Genomic DNA, 27342 nt, shown 5'->3' with positions numbered 1-27342 from the left:
AACTGCTGACAAGGACAGCTGACGTCACAAATTGTAATGTCTTTTATCAGTCTGTGTTGAGCGATTATTAGAAGAAAACACTTATGTCCACATGGAAGAAGTTTTGGCTGGACGGTCAAATGTGACTCAAAGCGGTTTCAACAAGTGTTTTTGGAGGCTTAATCGACAAGATTTTGTCTTTGGATGGAAGAACACAGCCAGAACTTCCGAACAGCTTATGAAGCTGCATTCCGTGTCACAGTAAATTGCTAGCAAAGAGATTTGGCCAGGAGAAGAATAAATAATAGAGAACAACCTTCTAGTAAAATAAGTAAGATACTGAAAAGCATAGGACATTATTGCACTTTTTGTAAAGAAGCATCATCCTGACAAGGCAGTACCAATACACGCTACAAATTCATTTAACGATAATGCTGTAAATTATGAAGTGGGGGCGGGAAGCATGTTAGTTTTATGAAGAAGCTGTAAAGCCATCTCCGCCATTAGTAGCAGAGAGAAATTGGTCAAGATGTTTGCCCAAGTAGCGAGAAAAAAAATGAAGGTAACCAGACGAGAGCCCCAGCCTAAAGAAAACAAAAAAGCCAGCCGGAATGAAAATTGAAGTGAGCCCGGAAGAATGTAGTAACTTTAACCCTTTCTAGGGCAGTGGGAATTATGCTTCCCACCAAATTTTTCAATCTTTGTATGAATTTATGTAGGTTGGCATAAGTTCTGACAATTTTTTTTAGAAAGACAGAAACTTGGATACTTTAGTTTTTTATTTTACACAAAATGATGTGTCTTCATTTGATAATTATTAATTAACCAAATTAATTAATTAATCAAATTAATTTTATCTAATAAGAAAAATGAATCCCTTTTCTTATTCTAATTTCAAGCCTAAAAATATTTTAACATAATATGACTAGAAAAAAATGGTCCTTTAAAGGGTTAAAGAAGCCATGGCAGGCCCTGAAAGAAATTGCAGCACTACTGAATGAAAACCCAGCCCTAGTGAAAGTAGTTAAGCTCGCACGCTTCTGACAAGACTCCACTGAAAGGAAATTGATTATTATCAATGCACTGATGGTTTAGTCCGGCTCAACCCTTTTCGGCGCCGCCCGACTTCGACCTAGGCATGAAGTGGTATAGATGTAGGACATGCGAAGAGTTTATTCCATACAAGGCATCAAAATGTTTTAATCTTTCTCTTCCTTTGCCTCCCCCCCTCCCACTTTTTTAGCACTAACTAACAGTATTAGATGAATCAACTTTTTAGGAAAATTACTTTCAGTTAAAATAAATTTATTATACTTTTTCTTCAGTTTTTTTAGTTGTAGGAGGTTCAGGATTCCGATACCAGGTACTCCTCAATAGTTTCGTCTGCCATATCGATAATATCGTGTCTAGTTTGGCCCAAAGTTTGAAACGTAGCCAATGACAAATGCCTTTAGATAATTCTTTTTTTGTGAAAAAAAGCAGGCATTATGAATAGTAAAGTACATAATTATAAATTATTATTTTTTTTTCTGATTTTTTTTTTTTTTTTTTTTTGAAATGCAACATTTTTTTGAAATGGAACATTTTTTAAATGGATTCCCTATGGAAAAAAATCCTTTCGCTTAACAAATGCTTAATGTTTGTTAAACATGTTTCCACAGTATAAGGAGAGATAATCCTGTTGTGAATCCCTGTCATAAATCATATCAAATATCTGTAAACTGTAAGCTCCGTCGAGGCTATGTGTGACGTAATTGGCGCCGCCGCTCATCATCCGGGTATTGACGCTCGAAGCTTCTAAAAAATGCTATTCTCTCCATCTCTTCGGAACGCTCTCGCACACTGCCTCTGTGAAGTTCGTAGTAAAAATCAAATGTTTAATTTATTTAGTTAAAATATAAATAAAATTATTTTTCTAAAACGAATTGTAAATAAAAATAATTTTTTTTCCATGTGTTATAATTGGAGTCACAATAAATACACGCAACCCTAATTATGACAATCCCTTGCATCATTCATTTAAATAGCAAAAAAAAAAAAAAAAAAAAAAAAAAAAGGATTGCTGCTTTTTTTTTTACGCCGAATTAATATTTTTAACAGATTTTAAGATCTTTATCTACCGAATAATATCAATAACGTCCTTAATAATAAACTATGATCAATTTCACAGTCGTTAAGGTGAAAATAAGCAACATTCAATTTTTTTTTAAATCCCATTTTATTATTCAGAGTATCGATTACATGCGTTTTTGATGATAATTATTTTTACATGCATTAAAATGATATTCGGTACAATTTCACTAGACGTATTATACGATTCTGATAATGGTTATAACTTTTTTTGTGGAAATAAAAACAGAAAAAAATGTTGAAAATTATAAAGAAGGAAGTTTAATGCTTTTGTTTCCGCTCTTAATAATTATTTATGTGGCTTATTTTGGAAAGCAAAAGCAGAATGAAGAATGCATAATGATTGCGTGCAGTAGTCCATTTCATGCCAGTCTAAAATATCTTTGCAGTCGTTAATGCGTGTTCGATAGCTACACACAAGCCTTACATGCTTATTTTTTTTAAAAATAGTCTGAAATTTCTTCGGTAAGTTTCATTTTATTAGGCTATGCTGCAGCATCTACCTTACTGGTTGCAGAATCGGGTATTTTGCAGCCTTTAATAAATATAACGGACATTTTAAGGCCCCTCTTTTAACAAAATAATCACTTTAGTTCCATATCACAGCACATATATAACACTTTAATGATTTATTTTATACTAATATATTTTTATTGCTTATCTAGCCTTTATTTATCAATCTATACTAACAACTAACCGCTTTGGCGACCAACCAGTTCGCCAATATTAATGCTCGTTAAAATTTCCAATTATATATTTTATGTAACTTGGGCTTTTAATAGATTCTTCAGCAAAATATTTTTAAGCTTCAAATTTTGATAGTCATATAACTAATACTGTTAGAGAAGTCTTACAATATTCTGTCAATTTTACCATGAATTTTTGTAATTTTCTATCAGCTTCCATAAATTTGAATGTGAAATGATAATAATAAGTGTAAGAACATGGACAGAAAATTAGAGGAAAGCTTAATCCGATGAAGAAAATGGCGTGATGCTTTTAAAACAGTATGAGTTATATGTCTGTTAAATTTGAAATATAAACGAAGTTTGCTTAAAACTATTAAAAGCAAGTTGCAGAAAATTTTTAATTGAAATTTTTAGCAACCGAAGTTTGCTTAAAACTATTAAAAGCAAGTTGCAGAAAATATTTAATTGAAATTTTTAGCAACCGAAGTTTGCTTAAAACTATTAAAAGCAAGTTGCAGAAAATATTTAATTGAAATTTTTAGCAATCATTAATCACGGCGGAACACCTGATCGCCAAAAGCGGCAATTTTATTATAACTCTAGATTCTCCAGCATCCAATTTTGTGTAAAGTATTACTGAAATAGATTTTATAAATATTCTGATATCTAAGTGAACGTAAGAAAACATATTAGAAAACCGACCAATACCACTTGCTTACATGTTAACATTATCCTAATATTTTACATTCATAGATTTTTTTTAATTCTTTCGAAACTTATTTGTTTGGCAACTTGGATAATAAAGTTTCTTAATCTATCTACTTACAACTTCCTCTCAATATGGCAATCCTAGGCATCTGCTTAGGTGAAAATACGCCACTCATCTTAGCTTTATAATGAAATAATTGAAGAACCCATAGAAAATGAATGCGTCACTGGTACTGGAATGGAGAGACGTACGTATATTGCCCATGTGATAAAGTTAGTTATAATACCGTCCTGTTTTAAAGCAACACTAGGGACGGATCTCGTAATTTTCACCCGCGGTCAGATGACGAGGACGATAACTGAGCTGACACCCCTTCTCCAAACTTCCACACCACACCAGCTGGAGGATGTTTGGCCCCGACGGATTTAAAGTGCACCAAGCCCGCTTACACGACGGCTCTTCGGTGACAATCGAATCGAAATTCGGTGAATTTCGGTGAATCGACCTGAAACCCTCCGGTTCCGAAGTCGGAACCTTACCACCAGACCACCGCGGCTCCCATGTAATCAAATAAGACAGAGTACTTAATATAATGCAAAAACAAAAATTTAAGCTTTCCTTTGTTTTCCTGTTTAGATTTCTTTGTCCTTTTATCGTTGTTTACAAAGAAGTTATAGCCCTTTGTAAACAGTGCAATTGATTTGAATAACTTGAAGAATCTACCATACTGTCTTTTTAAAATACCTTAAATCTGGTAGTAAAAACTTACTTAAGGGTCATGAAAAATAAATAATGCCATGGCCTTAATTATTTCTCTTTTAGTCACCATCTCAAAACAAAACATAATTTCGAAACATGCGCACCTCCCAAAAATGCCAACTTACAGACGTAAACAGTTCAAAAAATCAGATGGTAAACTTACAAAGTGATAAGATTGAAATAAGATCGAAAACCTGAAATATTTTACAACGCAGTCAAATAAATGAGATGCATTGACTTTTCAGTATTTAATTTTTTTCCCTAATCGAATAGACGCACATTCAGCGTCTAAATATAGCAGGCTGAATTCGCAAGGACTGCAATTTTTTTTTTAAATGATAATTTTAGCGGCTGTCATATTATTTGCAGTTTAAACTATTCGTTATGCATGATGTGGCATGCTTAATTAAAAATCGTTTAAAAGGCATTACAAGGCAGATTGTTAGACTTTGAGATACCAAATTTTGTAAGTAGTAAATTTTTTCGCATAGCAGATACTTATAACACCTTACCAATGACAAGATTGATTCGAGCATCGAATCAAATTTCAAATTACAAATCAACAATTATGTGAAAATATTAAGCAATTAAAAATGTAAAAAAACGAAATGTTTCAATACCTAAAATGTCCTTTATATTATTATAAGATTTAATATATCAATAAATGTCCCAATAGGGTGCGTCATGTAATTAGAAAATTAAATAAATTCGTATGTCAAGGAGTTAAGAAAGGATTTTTTCAAAATTTTAATTCACAATCAGTGTTTTTCCTCAGTAACTTCAAAGCATATTGTAGCACAGAAAACAATTTTTAAGTCACTTTACAATAAAACTTTTCAGTGATACCAATTTTATTTTCATACTATTTTTTTCTCTAGTTTTAATAAATTTTTAACTATATTTTTAAAGTATATATTACATTAATACTTTTCAGTGTTTAGTTGCTTTTATGTCCAAATTAACTCTGTTGTATAATTAAGAGCAGATTTTAAAAATAAAGAAATGGATCAAGCCCACAACATTTTTATGTTACAATATTTCGAATTAGAAATTCGAATCTCATTTAACAATCCACTTTCTCCAACAGCTCCAAAAAGGATTCTAAATTTCAATAGTATTTGACACATATCTAAAAATAATTCACATAATTTTAAATGACCAGTATCAAAACAGATATGTTTACTGGATATTTAGATTAAATGCAGATGCTTACAGATTTCTGAATAACCGCACAACTTATCTTTTATAGTATTGCTGTTGTCTTCTTGAATTCATGCATAATATGCAACAGTGGATAAGTTCACCGATATGAGAGGAGTATCACGGAGTTCTTGAACTCAAGTTTCTTAACCACCTGATATAACGGGTGAATAAAGTAATGACATGACAATGTGATTACTTAGTAAGTGGTTGTGCTAAGATAATTAGAGGACATACTTAATAGGTAAAATATTAATTAAAAAAATCGGAAAAAATAAATGAAGAGAACGGTGGTATAAGTTATCAGTGGATACGACTTATTTTTTCCCCCTTGAAAATCATTGTAAGACTAGGGAGGGGAAGGTTGAATGAATGAAATTTTTCACCTGCTATTATTGTAATATATCAGTAAACAAACCAAACCAAATAAAAAAGGTAATAAAGATTATACATGATTAAGTTATAAAATTAATATGATCAATTTGTGTAATTTGAAACTAAGTTGAACATTTTTGTAACTTTTACTACAGATAAATACTCTGCTTGATTTAATTCCTTTACTTACCTAATCATACGCTTGATTTTTATGAGCAATTATAAATTGAACAATAATTTAATTAAAATTGAACTGAAACTTCACTGAATTATAATTATCAGTTTAGTTACAGTAACATACCATTTTAAAGTAACGCTAGGGATATTTTGGGACGGACCTCCTTTCTGAGCTGACACTGCACCACTTCTTCTGCACCACACCAGCGGAAGAGCATTGAAGAACAGCGGATTTAACTTGTACCAGATCCACTTACGCATTTGTTCTTCCGTGAAACTGAGTCAAGAACCTGGAGCTCCCTTGTACCGAAGCGGAGACTTACTACAGTCAACCACCTCATAAATACTTATCAGACGATGAAGATGACATCTAAACACGACTCAAAATTACGACGTGCTTGATAATAGCCCTTATATTATTTCAAAAGGGAACATACAACTAAACTTAACTCAAGTTTAAGAGATACTCGCAAACTCCTCCGTACCAACTGAATGTTGGCACATTTTACATTAATACTCTCTCTATATATTACATTAATACCAAACGATTACATTAATACTAATAATGAACAAGACACAGCGCAACAAAAGCCAACATACAGCTGGACTTCAGATGACAAGTGATTCTACTTTCATCATGGGATTCGATGTTATATGAATTTCATACGTCGTATAAAATATATCTCTGACTTATCAGATGATGGAGGAGAGTTGATGGATTCTTTGGAGTTTCGAATTGCAGTTAAATGATGGAAAAAATACTTGCTTGGCATATCCACTCCAAACTTGAAGATAACAAGGACAGCGTTTGAGTCCATCGAATTTAATAAACACTAGTCTATATATATATACAGTAGATTTTTAAATGAAATCTGACTTCGATCTCTTAGGTCTGAAATGGTGAGTCAACTACCAGACTGCTAATGTATAGCGGGGGTTAGACAAAGTACGGAATGAAGTGGTAAACTCTCGAAGGTCGCAGTAGTCCACAAGTATTAGAACCTGCTCCACGATTTAACGAAAAACATATACAGTCGTTAATAGACAAACTCGGACACCATAAGAAAAAAACTTGCTCTGCCAAAATATTTTAACTAAAAGGATTTAGAAAAAAATGTGAAAAGGTTTTTTTAACAGTGAATTTATTGTACAGCTAAGAGCAAAACCAAATAGCGCCAATTCATAAATTATAATTGAAAATTTAGACATAAAATTAAAGTTTGTGAAAAAGAGTCCGCAAGCCAAACTCTGACATCTCACAAATGAGCACCAAATAATTGCAATGCTGGGTAAAAATTATTGCCATCTTTATGGTTAACATCATAATTGTTCAGGGGAATTTCTTAATTGGGTTATTTTCATTTACTGTGGAATTAAATATTAATTTAATTAAAATATCAAGGCAAAAGAGCCAAAAGCGCATTGAGTTAAGAAAATTGGTTATTAAGCATGCTGAAAATGAAAACTATGTGCCAGAAATATCACAGACGGAAGTCATTCAGTTGTTAATAATATCATAAAATGCTTCAAAACCAATAATCAGGTGGGAAATTAGATTAAGACAACCCACAATAAGATTTTCAAAGGAACAAATAATCGATATTTAATCAGAAAAGTATAAGCAAATCTGTTCCTTAGAGACACCAAATCTATCTATTATTGCTAAAAAGAAATTAGTAAAAAAATTTACTGTCAACAATAAAATGTGCTCCATAACGCACATCTTAATGGATGAAAAGCCAGACAAAAGCCATTCATAAGATAGCAAAATCATACTAAGACTTAAATTCGCAAGGAACATACTAACAAGGATTTTTTTTTTAATTGAAAAATATCTTATTTACTGATGAGAGCAAATTCGACATTTTCGGATCCGATGGCATGCCTTACGTCTGGAGAAAATCGAAAGAGGAATTTTGCACACAAAAAATTGAAAGCGTGTTGGTGGATCAGTAATGACCAGAGGCTCGTTTTCAGTTACTAGCCCAGGAACCCTGCATTTTAACTGAAGGGAGAATGGATCAAAATGTATACCTCGACATTTTAAAGAAAAATTTAATAATGTGTACTGAAACTTTCTCTTATCAACAACTGGCGATTTTATCAGGACAATGATCCGGAATCATAAAGCTTATCGAGTGCTTGCCTGGCTTTTATATAATTGTCCTCACCTTATGGATACTCCACCCCAAAGCCCTAATATAAATTCTATCGAAAATTTATTGGAAGACCTCAAGGAAAAAGTTCGGAACCCCGCCATTTCCTGTAAAGTTGAATTGAAAAGAGTATTGTTGCAAGAATAAGAAAATATTGAACTTAATTTTTGTGTAATATTTGTGTAATCTATGCCTTAAAATGGTTATAAAAAACAAGGACTTGCATACAAAATAATAATTCATTTGAAATATTAACTAGTTTTCAAAATCTTCTTATCCTTCCGAGTTTGGGTGGTGCATTATTTTTTGTTTTGTTTTGTTTTCTGCCATTATTTCTGGTTAAAATGAATTAATTAATAATTTTTGTTATTTGTATTTATAATTGCAATAAATATACTATTGAAAATTCATTTAACTATGTTTCTTATCATTTTTAGTTTAGAAATTTTGATTGTATTAGTATTTTTTCTTTGATGTCCGAGTATGCCTTGAAGCGACTGTATGTAACGTCATCATATTTTATATGACGGGTTTTGTACTTTGTAATGTAATAAAGGAAATTTATTATGCATTTTCTACACTTTCCTTCCCATCGATTGAATCCAGATTTTGTCTACATAAACGTATATTTTTATTTAATAAATCATTTCATTTGAGATACCTTGTTTTAGTACACGCGAATATAAAGTCAAACAAATGCCCCTTTCTTTCTGATAGATCTGGTTCAAAATTTAATACACATGTATACTGATAATGATAAATTTCATTTGTGCATCTCTTTATATTTTGGAATTACCATATCCACATACATACGGATAGAATCCCTCGATTACGTGATAAGACTGCATATCAAATGTCATTGTTCTAGATCAGGGGTCGGCAACCTATTGAAACGGAAAGAGCCAAAAGCAACCATTTACAAAAATTTCCAGTTTTTAAAGAGCCACTAAAAATTTTCGATTTAATATTATAGTATTTGCTTATATATATTTGATTTTTTTATTTAAAATAAACGGCTTTAAATACGGAATAATCTTAATTCATATAAAAATATAAATATAGATAGTTACATCAATGGAAGCATTGGCTTTGCATGCCTTTTGAAAGTTTGATTAAATCAGGCTTATAGCTTTTTGTTTTAAGTTTCAAGGACGACTCTAGATTTTTATTTGTTAGTTGACTTCTAAATTTACTTATTATATTCATGCAAAAGAACGCGTGCTCACACGAATATGTCAACTCGAAAATCGTCAGCACTCCATATGCCAACTTCTTCACCTCACTGTAGCATTCTGGAAGACTATTTATTCCATGCGTCGAATATGAGAACTTCAATTAGCGGAATTTCTTTTAGAGCTGTCCACTTGTACTGTGCGATGTGCATACATTTCTGGACCTCCAACTTGCTCTTGAATTCTGTGAACTTGCCACTCCACAAGTCTTTGGTTTTAAAATCTAGCATTTGAAACGATCCAGCATCCATTCCGGATGGTTCAATGTTGATCTCATTTGTATTTGTGTTGAGAGGATTTACTATGAACGCGAGAGTACTTTTGTTTGTTTTGAATTGCTCGAATCTCTCAGCGAATCGATCCTTCATGTTTTTTTAAAGTCATGCTAAAGTAATTCGTGTCAGTAGTTGCATTGGTCTCGATATTGCTCGATCGCGATATTGCTTCAGATTTTTAAAATGAAGTAATTTACCTCTCTGCATGTCTTCAACAAAAAGAAGTAAAAGAAGTAGCGATTTGTAACTAACGATTATGTTAATAGAAGTTGTTGAGAGATTAGGTACTTAAAAATATATTTTCTAATTTTTTAAGGGTTTTGGTAATAAATTAATAATTTTTCGTATGGGACTGGAGAGTCGCAACTTTACATCAAAATAGCCGGAGGTTGCCGATGCCGACCCCTGTTCTAGATCAATGCGTTTTTGTATTAACATTTCAACAAGCATATATTAGTCCAAAAATGTGTTTTTCGGAATCGGAAAGATCTGAAATCTAAAATTTTTTTTAAAATCCCGAGGTTGATTTTTTTGTTGTTGTTGTTGTTGCTATTACAGTGTTTTATGTATATTTAGTATACGAAAAAGTAAAGATTTACGCAGCCATTAGCAAATCTATACGGCAAATGCTTTACAGGAATTCTTTGATACTATCAGAAAAAATTCTTTCAAAACCGCTTTCATTTAAAACTCTTCATAAAAAAATAAAATAGTGTGACGGATATACAGCAGATAAATGATTTGCATTTATAAATTCTTGCTCGAATTGCTTCATAAGATCCTTCCAAATGATTAAAAATTATGAAAGTTGAAAAATCCTTAAAGAAATAGAAGATAATTTAAATTTTTAGTGGAATTTTGTTTTTTGAATTTTTATTATAATTATTTCTCATTACGTGCTTCACAGAAGAAAAAAAAATACGCACAAAAAATGAATGGTACAAAATGAATTGAAATTGAAATTAGTTAAAACAAATTTCAAGTTAATTGTTTTCTAGGCGAGTTCTTTGATTTTAAAAATGTTTACATCTCTATTTGAGTTCATTCATTTTAAAAATTTCTATATAGTGTGAAATAACTTTATTTTATGAATTTCGATTTCATAAAATTCATTTTCAGAACCGTATTTAAGAACTCTTAGTTTACACTATGAAATACTGAAACAATTAATCCACCTTATTTTAGAATGCAACATTTAATTTTTTTAAAAAAAATGCTCAATGTAATTTTATGGAAAAACAATTATGGCGAAACAATAGTTAAGGTAGTCCCTTGTCTTAAAACTGCGTATAATTAGTAGCTATCAAAGATATTCAAATTAAATTTGTTATTTGACGATTTATATTTTATCAAAATATCCTCATGAAGATTTTTAAAAACTCTAATGAGTATGTTGCTTAAAAAAAGTGTTACTAAATAAATTCATTTAAAGCAGACTTCAATAGCAAAAATTTTACAGATTTTTAAAAAATATTTTGACCAATTTTTTTATGCTTAAAATTATTGATACGCATTAAATCTCAGCTTAAATTAAAATATAATCGGAAAACAGTAAAGTAGCTACTTTAATTAGCAGAAAATAAATACTTAATATTAATTAAAATTTTAATGAAATTTTACTTTAAATTAAATTTAATGTCAATTATAAATAAAAAAAATGTGGGAAAAAGACACTAAATTATAAGAGTTCGTAAATAATTTAAAACAATTTTCGCTTTTCATGAATATTTTGTACCATAATTCTTATCCCAAAGACAATATTATGCTATTCTTTGACATAAAAAAAAGAATGATTTCTATCTTATCCAAAATCTCTCATCTTCACCGCGTTTCACCAATAATTATGTTACAAGCAACAAAATGATTCTCTATGCAAATTCCTTCCTGTGCCCATCCCTTTTTTTACTTTTTCGCATTCAAAATGTATAAAATATTTTTAAAATTTGAACTCGAAATTTATCATCTCGTTTATCTTCACGTTTTCTCCCTGAATCTGAAAAACACATTTTCAGATTTATGTTTGCGAACACTGTAATACAAAAACGCTTTGAAAAGTCTGGATTTAGTTTTAGTTTAGTTTACTTATATTAACGTCCTATTTTAAAGCAACACTAGGGCTATTTGGGGACGAACCTCGTATTTTGAATCGCGGTCAGATTGACGAGGACGACACCCGAGCTGGCACCCCTCTCTCCACACCACACCACACCACAGGGGGGGAGAGTTTGGCCCTGACATATTTAACGTGCAACAGACCCCCTTACACGACGGTTCTTCGGTGGAATCGGGTCTCGAACCTGAAACCCTCGGCTCAGCCCAGACCTTACCACCAGACCACCGCGGCCCCTTTGAAAAGTCTGGGAAAGATGGAATGTGGTAAGTGGTGTTTACACTAAGTTTACAGACTTCTATCGGATTTTGTATGATATCCGTTCATTAGAAGTGAAGTCAACCTATCTGTTTGAGAATATGTGTATTTGATAATTAGAAAACGTGAAGAGGTAGATGAATGAAATTTGGTACACATATTCAGTATCTATATTGTATATCTGTATGAAAGTTGAAACCAAATTCTTCTTGGGGTTGACTGTCATCTATAATTTCGCATATGTGTATACGTGGGCTTTCAAAAACGCAATCGCTTAAATAAATGAATGACGGTGTATTATTTCATTATTAAAATAGCAGTTTTGTGTTAAATTCTGATTTCAATCAGATTGCAAAAAAATTATCACAATGCATACTAGATTTCTTTCACTATATTAGAAAGCGCAAAACCATGGGATTCTGAAAAATTAAAAATCTGAACAATCGTGGTATTCATGACTTAGAACAAAATCCACAATTTTATGCGGGGTAAAGTCGGAGAAAGGATAGCATTTTTATTAGAAAGTATACGAGAAAGCTTTGGGGATATCATTTCCATTAGTTATTTATTGTAGATTGATGATTCATTTATTATTCAACAAGCATGCATGCTTAGTTTTGTGTTTTTTATTGGGAAATGAGGCTGCAAAAATTTATTCGCTCTAATAAAGCTACGAAATCTATTACTTTTTAAAAGCAGTTATTCTAACTATTGAGGACTTAACGAATAATTCCCTGGAATGATACGATAAAAATTATTTCCTGACACATTTAAATAATGCACTCTGTCTTTATTTCCGATTAATTAATTGATAATTCCACATTTTTTAAAACCCCAACACAACTTTATAATAGGAATATAAAAACTTTCAGTCAAGTTTTCTTCACAATCTCTCATTTGAGAAGCGGCTTTAATAATTCTAGACAAGAGCATTGAACGAAATTGTTGCTGCCTCATCCAATATTAATACACCGAAAAACCATTATCGGGACTGATTCATTCCATTAAAAGGAAAGTGATCCATTAGATCAAACTTAATCTGATCTAAAATATTCAGTTAAATAGAAATGAGTTGATCCAAAATATTCAGCTTAGAAAGAAATAAGCTTTCTAAGATTATTCTTGAAAAATGAAGAAATATTATTTAATGCCATTATATAAGAAAATTTAATGGACTTTTAAAATCTATTCTTCAGGATTCTTGGATAAAATATATATACATTTTATAAAATAATTTAAATAGATCTTTTAATCTCAAATAATTTAAACTAAAGAAAAAGAATCTATTCTTATATAATTATTCTGGATGAACTTTTTCTTCTATGTATAAAATGACGATCTTTAATGATAATTTTTTAGCTTCAAACATACACACACGTACCAAAATATTTTGAAAATTTCAAAATGGCCTGGTATGCATAAGTTGCACCTAAATGCCAGAAGTGTTAGTTAGTGTTGATATTTAAGTAGTTATATAGTGTTGATATTTAAGTAGTAAGAGTGGTGTTAAAGCAATGTTTAACCACTCAAACAAAAATTATGGGAGCCTTCATACACCAAAGAAAAACAGTAAGTTCATACTATTAAATTATCTCAATTTCATTTTGCTTTACAGTTTTGTTAAGTTTAATATTATTTGTTCTCCTGTTGCAAAAACAAAACATAAAATAAATATTTTGTTTTGTTTACTTGATGAAACTACAACTATTTTTTTGGAAGGAAAGTTTACTATTTTTATTTTCATTATTATGATGGGAAAAAAAAGAAGTTATCTGTTGAGATCGTAGTGAAAATAATTGCCACAAGTTTGTCAAAACCTAGTGATTATTAAAGCCTTCTGCAGGAATCCAAATTGTTTTAATAAGATTCTAAATATACTAATATACAAGTATCCCCTATCAATCCAAAACAACACAAGAATTTCAATTTTATACAAACATCTTGGAAGCTTCATTAAAAAAAAAAAAGAATCCGACAGAGTTTGGAACGTGTGGTATGAAATCTATTGAAAATTTACTTACCGCATCCATTATGCAAATGAATATTATTTGATTTGTTGTTGTACCACAAATATACGCGAGTTCGCAAATTGTACAGATTAAGACTATGACAAAGGATACCGACGTGCTCTGATTGGTTTAAGCCTTGGCATCTTTTTGGCAATGTTTTGCCAAAAAGATGCCATACCGAAATATATTTTTATAAAAATAAATGTAATATGTAAATTTATCCCCCCCTATTATTTACCGTTTACATGTAATATTAATCTGGAACACATATATATCAGAAAAGATCAAATCCTGAAACCTAAATTCAGGGAATATAAAAATGACAAATTATTAAAAATATTTTTTGTGTGTGTTTCTTCTTAATATTATTATGATGTAACTAAAAAAATTAGCTACGAAATCACATATTCCGTTAATGCTTACATATTTATACGTTTTGGGCATTAAGTAATCATCTCCCCATATGTAATTGATGGGAAAGTAAAAAACGTTCAGCAACAAGTTTCGATGACTGCATAAATTATCTAATAAAGGCACGAAAATCATAGAAAAATAAGAATTATTTATCATCATATGTTGAGTAATTACTTTCATATAGTTTTTATACTTCTGTGCATAAACAACATTACTTCCTTGTATTACTAATATTATTAGTAATATTTATTATTATTAATAATAATTAGTAGTAGTAGTATTACTAGTAATATTTAGAGAAAACAATTATATTAATAAAAATTAGATCCTGTTGATATTCACTCGTATCTTCCATAAAACTAATGAAAGGTACAAGGTTTGAGCCAAATAAGCGAAAACTACACTATTATGAGTGCAAAACATTACCAAAAAGATGCCAAGGCTTAAACCAATCAGAGTACGTCGGTATCCTTTGTCATAGACAGTCTGTACAATTTGCGAACTCGCTAAATATACATCTTCCAATATTCTGTCTTCAACACTTTTACCGTTTACATTTACATTCTCACAATTACAATACTATTGGAACCATTACAAAGTTCCAATTGTTTTCGGCAGTCAAAACTAATAAGCAAGAAGGCGTCAACAACAACAACAATAATAATCTATTGCACGAATTTATTCCGGATAGTTATTTAGAAACCTTTCTGTCTATAACAAAACCTAGAACTTCTGAATGAAATATTTTAAACGGAACTCGAGAACATTCTTCTTTCGACATTCTCGCAGACTTACACAATACGGAGCATTATATGTTTAGCTTCATAGTACAGTAAAGAGAAACATGTATGCATTGGATCACCTTAATAAATTGGGTCTAAAATTTGACATACATTTGTATTTGGATGCAAAATCATGAGCCTAACTGCATTTATCTAACTTTTTTGAGTAATCACCTTCACATACGCATAAAGAAACAGATCAGTAGAAGAATGGGATATTTCACAATCCTAGGCAATGCATATTATGAGATCTTTAATTTAATAAACTGGTCAGTTCAATTTGTTTCACATAGTTCAATAGACATCGTTTTGAAAATGTTAATGTTTTATACTATATTTTTTTTTAATTTCATTAATTGTGAAAATGCATCTAATTTTATTCATCTATTATGATTTCAGACTGCCCGATATCCATGTTTATATATTGAGGAAGCAAATTTTCGGTATTTATAAATATCTTTATAACAAAGTAAACGTAATGAAGTATATAAGAACTTACCAATTATATTTGATAAAGCAGTAATATTGTTAATTCATAATGCCTAGAACTTGTATTTTTTTACAAATTTATTTATTTGGCAACTAGGAAATTACATTTTTTTTTTGAATAGAACTGTTAAAGCCTCCTCTCAAACTAGCCACTCTACGCCTTGTCTACCTACTAAAAACCTACATTGGACAATCAACTCATGGATAAATTTGGTTTAAAATTTAAATCAAATTTACAATTCTAGTAACAAAATCATTTATTAACATTGTTAAGTTTTTGAGTTTTTGTGTCCATATGTTGTTTATTGACATAAGAAAAAAGAAAAAGGCGACTTTGAAATTCGTAAAATAAATAATATAAATTTGATCATCACAGAGCTTGAATTACTGAAAGTTAAATGTCAATGCGACAAACAATAAAATGCTGTACATTCAGCTGCAAATTAAGTATGGCACAGTTTAATCGAAATATTTTTAATGAGAACTTCAACTTACCATGCTAAGAGGAACCGAATAATATCAAGCATGTTGAAGTTAATCCTTTCTTCACAATAATAAAGAATCTGGCTGGAAAGGGAAATTGAAAATCTTAAATCTTCTAATCAGCAGCAAGATGGAATAACTGAAATTCTGATTTTTATCTTCTTGCCCTTTTCAAGAAAAAAAAAATGTTTAAGCAAGTGTGACCAAGCGAAAAGCATGGATATTACGACAACTTTATCGTATAATCAAAATGTTAATGCAATAACAAATAATCAAAAATGAATTATTGATTTTAATATGATGATTATGTATAAAGGATTTAGTTAAGTAAAAATGAAATCAATAAAGATTACAAGTCGTAGTAAATTTAATCCTGGTGATTTTTATCATATTCAGAAGATTATTTTTGTATATTTATTGTGAATAGTATTATAATTAATTTAGCTTGAACAAACGAAAAAAATAAGATCTTAATACACTAGATTGCAAATTGTTTGAGCCATTAACTGCCAATACTTTTTAATTTTTTGGCCGGATAAGTTTATATATATATATATATAATATGAAAATATTTGATATTTTTAAAAAAGGATATCATTACAAAAGGATCGACAAAAATCAAAAGACTGAGTAAGTAGCAGATCTTTACTATAACCTTTTAATTACATAATTATGTACGGTTTTTATTATAATATAAAAACAAACCAAAAATATGATGCTTCAAATATGATAATTCCGTTCAGTTCAATTTGCAGGTGAATTTCAAATTTATTCATTTGTTGCAAAGAAGCAATATATTTTTGGCGCCGAGTGGTGTACCCAAAATTCCAAAATCCACAAATGGGAACCATGGCACTAATGGGTAAAATAAATAAATAAATAAAGTTGATTCAATCTTTTATTGGGAAATATCGTAAGTTATTAATGTGTTAGACTTGGTCTATCTATCTGTTTTTTATTAATTTTATTTTTAAAATTTCCTTAATATTATCGATATAAAGCAAAAAAAAAAAAAAAAAAAAAAAAAAAAATGCATCATTCTAAAGCGTATGAATAAATCCAGGAACTAAAACAATGAAAAACATTGTTTTAAAACATAGCTAAATTTTGGGGAGAAATTTCTAAAAGTAGTGGAAATATTGCACAAAAATAAATCAAGTATAGCTTGACAGGCTAATTTTTTTTTCCCCCTCAAAGTTTTAAAGTAGTTTGAAAATGATTTTTGTGCTGAATATACATCAACATTATTCAGGAAAATATTAAAATTTTGATTACCTTACATTATTAAAAATCTAAAATATTGAAAAAGACTTTTTGAGCTCCCGCTGTCCAGTTACAAGCGAATTTTAATAACTCTACGTCCAGTGATCTTATTTTATTGTTTACTAGCCGCCTTTGGCGACCAGCCGGTTCGCCAATCTTAATGTTCGTTAAAATTTTAATAATTAAATATTTTATGCAATTTCTACTTTAATAGCTTCTTCATCAAAATATTTTAAAACTTCAAATTTTGATTATCATATAATTCATTCATAATATTATAAAAGCCTTCAGTCATAACGTAATATGTATCTCTCTCATTTTCTGTTAGCACCCGTAGAATTTATGCTTTAAATTAAAGTGGAAAGAATTTATCTTCAAATAATATAATAATATTTTTTACTGAAACAAAGCATTTTTTTTATAATCTGATTACTGAAAATAGAGTCACTCAGAGTTTAAACTTTATGGGCACTAAAGAATATCTTTTTAAATTTATGTAATATCTCAAGAGTTGGTCAACAAAATTTTCTTAGATTCATTATGAGCAGATCGATTAATTAACAATGTTTAAATTTAAATGCATCAAACACTAAGAAAATAAAACGAATCGTTTAAAATAAACGGTTGAAAACGGTAGAATTTATGCTTTAAATTAAAGTGGAAAGAATTTATCTTCAATTAATATAATAATATTTTTTACTGAAACAAAGCATTTTTTTATAATCTAATTACTGAAAATAGAGTCACTCAGCGTTTAAACTTTATGGGCACTAAAGAATATCTTTTTTAATTTATGTAATATCTCAAGAGTTGGTCAACAAAATTTTCTTAGATTCATTATGAGCAGATCGATTAATTAACAATGTTTAAATTTAAATGCATCAAACACTAAGAAAATAAAACGAATCGTTTAAAATAAACGGTTGAAAACAGGTTTTAAAAAACTACTTAAAAACGATGTACTTAAAACTATAAGCATATACAAAAAATATATAACTAACATAAATACAATTTACTTACAAAAGCATGCAACTAACCCAAAAATAATTTAAATCATCCATTGATAACGTTGTCATGGCAACAATCAGAACAGAATGCGCATGCGTGAATTTTCTTCGCCGGTTACGTAACGCAAATACGTGATTTTTTCTACTCCATTTGGGGTAACGCTATGCGGATTAGAAATTTTTAATTTCCTTTATTCTGTTTTATTTTAATTCAAAAGTACTTCAGAATGAATCTGAAAGATTGATTCATTAACAATGTTTAATTTTAAATGCATCAAACATTAAGAAAATAAACAGAACCGATTGAAATAATCCGCCGAAAAATTTTAACCCTAGCCTCATTACTGTTGGGAGAAAAAAAAACTGAAGCCTTTCTCGTTTGGCGCTGGGGATAATGGAAGATTTTTTTTGGCGGGAAAGTTAGTTTTTAATTAATAATTAAGATTCTAATTAAAAATTCGAAAAAAGAAACCCCAGGTGCACATTCCCAACCTCCAAGGTATACATGTACCAAATTTGGTAGCTGTATGTCAAACGGTCTGACCTGTAGAGCGCCAACACACACACACATTGAGCTTTATTATAAGTATAGATTTTAAACGATTTATTTTCCCTTTATGCATATGATGCAATTTATGCTTATAAGCACTGCTAAACAATGAAAATCATTAAGTTGAATGATCTTATAAGCTAGTCTGTGATTAATCATTTTAACTATTTATTATTCAAACGTCTAATACAACAAAGAGCCAAGAAGTTTTGCAGAGGAATAAATCGATATATCCATGTATTATTAAAGAAATAATTCAACTAATCTGATTCATTTTTGTTAAAGTTATTCTTAACGTAGTGCTCTTATAATTTCTTATAATATCTTCTTTTGTCGTTAATTAGATAGTAAGGATAATCAATCTTCGCATACTGAAAGTCCACCCAAAGTGAAAATGAAATTTTTATCAATGGGTTAGGTAAAAGGTCTAGTTCATTTATTCTGCTTGGATCGATTTTGGATGAAATAGTTCAGCCCAATTCTGTGAACGTGTCATAAATGAGAAGAATTCCCTTACCAGTTGGAATGCGTGTTTAATCTACTTATATTAACGTCCAGTATAGAAAGAAACACAAGGACTAATTTGATATTGATTCCGTAATTTTTAACTTTGATTAGATAACGGGAACGACACCTGGGTTGCCTCTTTCCCGTTAAATTTTTGCATCACACCAGTAAGAAGACGATTGAACCACGACATCAGATTTAACATGCTAAAGCTTCACACACACGGAAGATATTTAATGGAATTGGGTTTTGAATCTGGAGCTCTCGGGCACCGAAGCCTAGACTTTACTATTAGACCTTCGCAGCCTTATAATGCAGGTAAGCGAATCAGACTATGCCCTTTAGGAATCCTTACCTAAAGCAAGCCCCGGGGACCTCTTTTTTTCAATATTTAACTGCCTACAACAGATATTTTTTATTGATTTTAATTATTTGTATAAGCAGCTTTATGTAGCTAATTCTGATAATCTGACAAGACATTTAATACAGGGCCTTTTAAGGAAAGCTGTTTCAGTATATCTTAAATAAAAAAAATCAAGACACAAACTTAAAACAAAATTGTAAACACTTTTAAGTACAATTTAAATACTATTTAATTATATAATTGACGGTTTTATTTAATATATATATATTGTTTGAAGCAGAATGCAGGTTTGACAAGCAGTAAAGAGACTTTGTATTTTTAATTTCGTTTTATTCTCTCTCGGGAGACAGGCATGATATATTTACAAGAAGGCGCAGTGCGGCACAAAAGCAGAAGTAAGAAAAGAGAGCGAAACAAATGATCACTAGTCTTATATAACATAGGATTTCCGGCCATGTGTCAATTGAAAACATGTGTTGACTTAGGACAAGGGCAACGGACGGAACATTTTCACTTGATACGTAGAATTGATTGCGCAGTAATTTTTACGCAGCTTCATACGTGGGATGAGATCAGGAAATAAGAGAAGAGGGCTAAATTAAGATAAAGTTTTGGAAATTAATTTGGTAAAATTAAGAGTTTAAAATATCGTTACATATATATATATATATATATATATATATATATATATATATATATATATATATATATATATATATATATATATATATTCAAAGAAATTGAATGACAGCATAAAATTGATATAATCATAAAATATTGCAGAAAAATATATAGAAATTTCGGGGTCCCTTAGACAGTTGCTTACCTCGCTGTTTGATAATCCGACTCTGGCATACAATCACATAATTTTTTTCATTACTCGGAATTATGATAATACATTAATCATAACTATACAATTTTAGTATCGAAATCAGTGATTTGGAGAGCCAAATCATGTTACATTTTCAGCCAATACTACTAATTTAGTTTGAGTAACATCTCGTTTTAAAGTTACTCTTGAGCTATTTGGGAAGGAACCTCATAATTTTGAACTGTGGTCAAAAGTAGAAAACACTTACCAGATTTACAAGATACATTTCCTGTTCTTCCTTTCCACACTTTTGACTTCACTCCAGTTGGTAGGTGTTTCGCCTGCTACAAATTCAGTCGCCATTTATTACGGATTTCTAGAGGAATCGAATCTCGAAGCCACGATCTACCACTTATGAAATAAAATTTCTTTTACCTGCAATTCCCTACTAATGATTTATTTTATTTCAGTCCGACCTGAATACATATTATTTGCAAATATTTGGTTTCAAAGCTAATTATTGTGAATGGTCAATTATTATTTCATGAATGTTTATTCAAATTTTAATGTAAGAAAATACTTTGGATTTCTTTTCTTAAAATTTCGTTTTTTTTTCTTCTTTTTTTTTATTGTAAATATTTATTACGAAATTATCGTCTGTCGTTTGTAACTGTTTGCTATTTGTTCTATCGTTTTCAAAAAGAAGAAGAAGAAAAAAAAAACTTTTAGTATTAGAACGGATAATCTGTAATATCAAAGAATCTGGAAAACTTGGATCCTGAAATATTACTTTCAGCTAATCGTGTTTAAACAAGGAAGAAAAGTCGAAGAATGTTTTTAGGCTTATGCTGCCGGATCATACAGGCTTTGCCAGTGACAAAGATTACTACTATTAAACTATATTTGCCTCATTCGGTGTAAAACGGAAGTTCCAGATTATGTAATTTTTACATGTCACAAATACTTCATCAGAAATATTCGTTTTCTTCAGCGACATTTTATTATAAATTTAAACATATGCCATTGAAATTCTGGCAACTGTAAGATGAAAAAGACTGGCAATAAGATAAATCCTGTTAACAGTTTTTAAGAAATTTTAATTAATTAAAAATTAAGCTGAATTTTGAAGTTTTTTAGAGATAACTTACGAAAATATTGTTGTGCGAAAATAAAATTTACACTCTCAATATTTAAACCAGCGGAAGTGGTCTCTTAAAACATTTTCGCATATACGTCGCAGCTATATACTTAATCTCATGATCACCTTCCAATGTTAAAAACTAAAGAAGAATTCCGTTTAATATATGTGTAATTTGCATGATGTACAAGAAAATGAATTCATAGTACTGTGAGAATTCGATCATAGATTGCCCTGAAGTTACATTTTTAGCAGGATTATGTTATCATGAATCTAACTGGATGACACATATACAATGAAAAGAATAAGCACAATGTTACCATAATAATACAATTTTAATGATTGTCATTGTTTCTATGCTCTACAAATATTTTCTTGGAGGTGTCATCAAGTTATGTGAAAAAAATTCAACTGAAAATAAACTTAACCACTATTCCTCACAGCTGGTAATCAAAGACAGCTAATACTCAATATTTAATCTAGGTTTATTAAAACGATTCATAAAAAGAGGCAGATTTTGAACTGATACTTCTTGATTTGAACTTCCTATCAATTCAAGTCCTTTCGAACATGATCTCTAATTCAAAAAGAATGTGTGATCGCCTGCTTCTTTTGAAGTTCTTCATGTATAAAATTATGAGAAAGTCTTTTTATTGGTCTCCTGTTTGTGTTTCAGTCCATTTATTTGCAAATCTACTATTGTATAAGGAAATTCCTGGAATAAACGATTATAAACACTATAATGCAATGCTTGCATCCCCCCTTCCTCTTTTATATTTTTGCACTACGACCATTAAAAATATCGCTATCGTTTCGAGTTTAAAATTCTATGACTTGCATACCATATATCCACCTATCGTAACTTCATATTATTAAAATTCACCATAACAACCTAAAATTGATTGTCATCGTTATTAAAATAATTTTCATTATTTCTAAATTTTATCCTATTTCTGAATAAAATATAGTGCAGCATAAATTAAGTTTGCTTAGATACAGATTATTAATGATTCGATTCTTTTATATAGAACAATACAAACATAAGAATAGATTACTGGCTGAATAATACTCCAGATAGATACAAGTGCATCCATTCAAATTTCTTTATTTTAAAGTAAGCATAGATAGCAAAGCTACCAGTAAAACAATCATTTCATACAATCAGATGACAATCATTAAACCATTATAAACTACAGACTTATCTCGATATCCTTCAATATATAATCTATCAACTTTAAGTATAAAGCAAAAATTAAAACAAATTTCCATGTCGTTTTCTTTTTGATATGTTTTTTTTTTAAATGCGAGTTAAAACAGACTTATAAATTATGAGATTTCTATATTAGGCTTGAAAGGAAATATTCTGTTAATAAATGTTAAAAGGAATTTACTTATAAATTAAGTATTGTTAATTGAATATATATATATATTTTTTAAATATTTTTACTAAAATTATTAACAGTTGTAAATATCTATTTACATTTGTTGATGGTTTTTGTTTTCCAAAAATTTAAATATGGCTTTAAACTACCTGAATCCTGCATTATTTCAATTCTACTCTGGTCCATCTTGCAATCGGTATTTTTAAAATATCCTTTAAATATCTCAGGAAAAAGATGATTTAATGCCCCAAGGAAGAAAATCCCTCCTCCCTCCAGTCAATGATCATCTTTTATTTTAGTGAATTTTCATTTAATTTTTTGATAACTCAAAGAAAGCTGCAGCATCCTTGCATTATTTCAAGCAAAGTCATTAAATATAACCTTGCTCTAAAACATTCACTCATGTGGGAGATTTTACACGAAGAAAGAAGATTAAACCCATTTCATTATAATGTAGCAAATAGTGAAAGTGTGGACATATCAATACCTTCAAGCACTTACAAGCAGGATTTCTGGAAAAACTCTAAAGGTCCGCATCTTTAGAGATATCTTATAAAATTCTTTGGTGTCCTTAATTACAAATATTGATGCTTACAGTCAATGTGTGAAATAGTCAATGATTTTCTTTTGTTTGATTTTTAACCTTTAAAGAATAAAATATATGATGAAAAGACTGCACACCAACAAGGCTGATACAAGAAATAAAATCTTAACAACACAATGAAGTTTCAAAAGGCAATAGAGATTCTATATTTCCTCAGCAACAATGTTTTGAACTTATCATCATTGTTTAGCAAAGAGAATCTAGTTTACACTTTGGAACAGTCCTCTTCCATTGTCTGATTAAATATCAAATGTGATAAAGGTTAGCAATTTTGATATTAAAACCACACACCATATTTCATTCATCTAGCAAGAAGTACATTTTGAGTTTACAAAGATGACAAATGAACTGGTTAAATTTCATTTTTTCTAGCTATGTGTTTTTAAATTCTAATGTGCACACATTAACAGAAAATCTTCATATGGATGGACAAAACATAAAATCTGTTATAAATTTAATACAGCAATTACATATATTGTTGACCAATTATGTAGTTGCTGCCAAATCATAGTTTAAGCTGTAAAAGCATATACATGGTACAGTTAAAAAATATTCTCAGGAAATAAATATATTTTATGTTTTACAAACAACCATTTAAGAAGTATGTTATGTATCTATTTATGAGAAAGAAACCTTAAATGAAATACAAAATATCAGTGAACACCAATAAATAATGTAATTCACAAAATAGTGAAAATTCATTTATTTAAACAAATTTACAAATATATATAGTATAGGCAATAGTATTCTAAAATAAAAATATCCTCTTTATCAAAGTTATAGTTTTCCAAAATTGTAGATAAAAGCAAAAACTTTAAAATAGGCACTTTGTTTCACAAATAATATTGTGACTGATCCATGATTACACAAAAGAATGAGCATTAGAAAGTCAATGGCATGAAGTTGTAAAATCATACAAAAACTAACAAAAAGATCCAGTGGTCCCATATCTTTAATTCTTATGTGAAATACAGTAAAAAATTTCAGTTCATTTATAAATAAATCCAAAACTTTTTTTAAAAAAATATTATCCTAGTTTCTTTAAATGAGATCAATAAAAATTCTTTAAAAAAAATTGGGTAAATAAAAGATCTACTAAAAATACCAACATCTGACAAAATTATTTAAAACAGGAAGGAAAATATAAATATTATCATTTAAAATCATCTGTAATTAGTTTGAGTATATAAGTACAAATTTCATTTGAATCTTATTGATTAAGCATTAAAAAAAAGTGTTTAAGCATTAAATAAAGTGTTTACTTTAGACAAACAAATTATGTGTATGTCTTCATATAAAAAAAAATACTATTTCAGAAATGTATGCCAATAGACTGCAATTAAGATGGAAAAAAAATCTAAATATTATATTTCCTTAATAAATCCAAATAAGGAAAATACTTTAATAGTAACATTAAAAAAATTAAGATTATAAATTTTACTTCTGTATATCTGTTTAATTTTTTTAAAATTCTTATATAAGAAACTACAAGTGGACCTTTCTTAGAAAACTATAGCCTAACAAGACTTATTATTTTCAGTCATACAGTCAACATCCAATATAAAAATGAGAATTTCCTTATCACAGACAAAAACTGTCTCAAAATTTATCAGAACTTTCTGATGCACAGCATTCAAAATTTCAATATTAGGCATTACGCTATATCCAATATTATTAACAAGCCATTCTTTAAAAATATTTGAATAACATTTCATAAAACTCTGATATACTTTCAATTTTTTTCCCCTTTATACATATCATTAGAAAGGAAAAAAAAAAAAAAATGTTTAGGTGCCCATATATGAATTTTGGACTCTTATTTACAGAATGAATATATTATGATCAAAAACAAGACTTGTATCCTTTAATGAATTTTCCTGAACACCATTAATTACCACCAGAAAAATATGCAACACTTAATCTAGAAAAAATAGTAAATATAATACCAATAAAATGAAGGAAACAATCACTTTGGCTTTAGTCAACAACTGTAGTTAACTGGGAGAGTAAACACAGCAAATTAACAGATTTGATTTCTTAAATAAGTCTTGACAAAAATGATTACGATCTCAGCACCACTAAATGAGAAAAGCACTATGTACAGATTATACTACAACACATTATGAAACAAAACAGTTTCCAGGCACTTATAAAGCATATCTAAATGTAAATATGTTTCAATGATCAAATATATTTATTACATATGGCTATATACAATTGCACTCTCATTAAAAATAGTATACACAATTTGTTGCATATATTATACATTATGACTAATTGGAAAAGGCAGATACAGTTAAAATGACTTCAATTTAATATTTTAAAAAAATATTTTGTTATAAAGTATAAAAAATAATCAAGCTGAATCACTGATTATACTGAAATCAGATTGCATCAATAAGATTCACAATATTTTCAAAATTTATGAAGTTGTCAATAAAAATAGAATGTTCATATCAGGATTCCTTCAATTTAAACTATAATCAATGGAAATAATGAATTTCTATGAATTTCCTATCTTTTTAAAGAAATTTAACTAAAAATTTCTTGAAATACTTAACAATATTTTAAAATATACAGAAATTTTCCAATAGTTACTTTGATTTAGTTGAGCATTTTTGATTCCAAGTCAAAAATATTTCCCCTTTCTTTAAAGAGGTGAAATTTTTATACCAGATGATAATTACTTCATAATTACATCAATAAGTTGTCCTTTAAGGGGAAGAAATATCCACCTCATTTTAATTCCCTATTAGTCAATATCACACAAATTATAACATTCTTAAATATCAAGATACAGTTTTTACAGCATATTAAATGCATTCAGTCAACAAAGAGGCATAAAACAAGTCATTATCTGATTTGAATTGAACACTGGATTAAACATTCATTGTATAAAAATTCCAGTAGTTACACTGATAATAATTAAAAACAAAGTCAATTTCAATTATAATTTATTACTTTTGTTAATATTTAAAAAATTTCTAGGAAAATAATTACTGCGGTCTATAATTATATAGCAGTTAGCAAGGTATTTTTTGATAATATGAGGTAAACTAAAAATAAAAGTCACTATAAAAATATTTTAATTTAAACAAAGGAGAAAAATCTTCCAAAACTGCAATCTAAAGAATACAATTATACAAAAATATTGTCAACCACATTTGTCTACCTGAATGAAAAATAAAAAATAAGCTAATGAACTAGCCATCTATAAATACAACAACAAAAAATATCAAATGGCACATTATTGAATCACCAAGTCAAATTAAGGTACTCAATTTGGAACTAAAATTTAATCAACATTTCAAAAGTCTAATTCATCCATTGTATGCGACAATCGAATATTTTCTTGTCTTCGTCTCTGACTTCTGCGAACAGCATCTGCACGACGATATGGTTCACTTTTTAAACCTAAATAAAATATAATCACAACTCAATTTATGTTTTGTACTTAGGTAAAATATAAGCATAAATAAGTAAAACATTT

The 27342-nt window shown here is 29.3% G+C and overlaps 2 protein-coding genes across 2 annotated transcripts in view; both read right to left on the bottom strand.

The window, feature by feature from the left end:
• Positions 1–16324, bottom strand: part of LOC129976267 (1-acyl-sn-glycerol-3-phosphate acyltransferase epsilon-like) — a 50356-nt gene extending 34032 nt beyond the window's left edge. The window contains exon 1 of the mRNA XM_056089751.1: positions 16239–16324. The gene's annotated coding sequence lies outside the window, so the exon portion shown is untranslated. The remainder of the gene's footprint in view (positions 1–16238) is intronic.
• Positions 16325–24540: 8216 nt separating this feature from the next.
• Positions 24541–27342, bottom strand: part of LOC129968411 (formin-like protein) — a 70679-nt gene continuing 67877 nt past the window's right edge. Inside the window, exon 26 of the mRNA XM_056082270.1 lies at positions 24541–27266. Coding sequence (XP_055938245.1) covers positions 27160–27266 — 107 coding nt within the window. The 3' untranslated portion in view covers positions 24541–27159. The remainder of the gene's footprint in view (positions 27267–27342) is intronic.

Source organism: Argiope bruennichi, chromosome 1 (assembly GCF_947563725.1).
Source record: "Argiope bruennichi chromosome 1, qqArgBrue1.1, whole genome shotgun sequence".
Taxonomy (NCBI): domain Eukaryota; kingdom Metazoa; phylum Arthropoda; class Arachnida; order Araneae; family Araneidae; genus Argiope; species Argiope bruennichi.
This window is presented reverse-complemented; position numbering and strand designations above follow the sequence as displayed.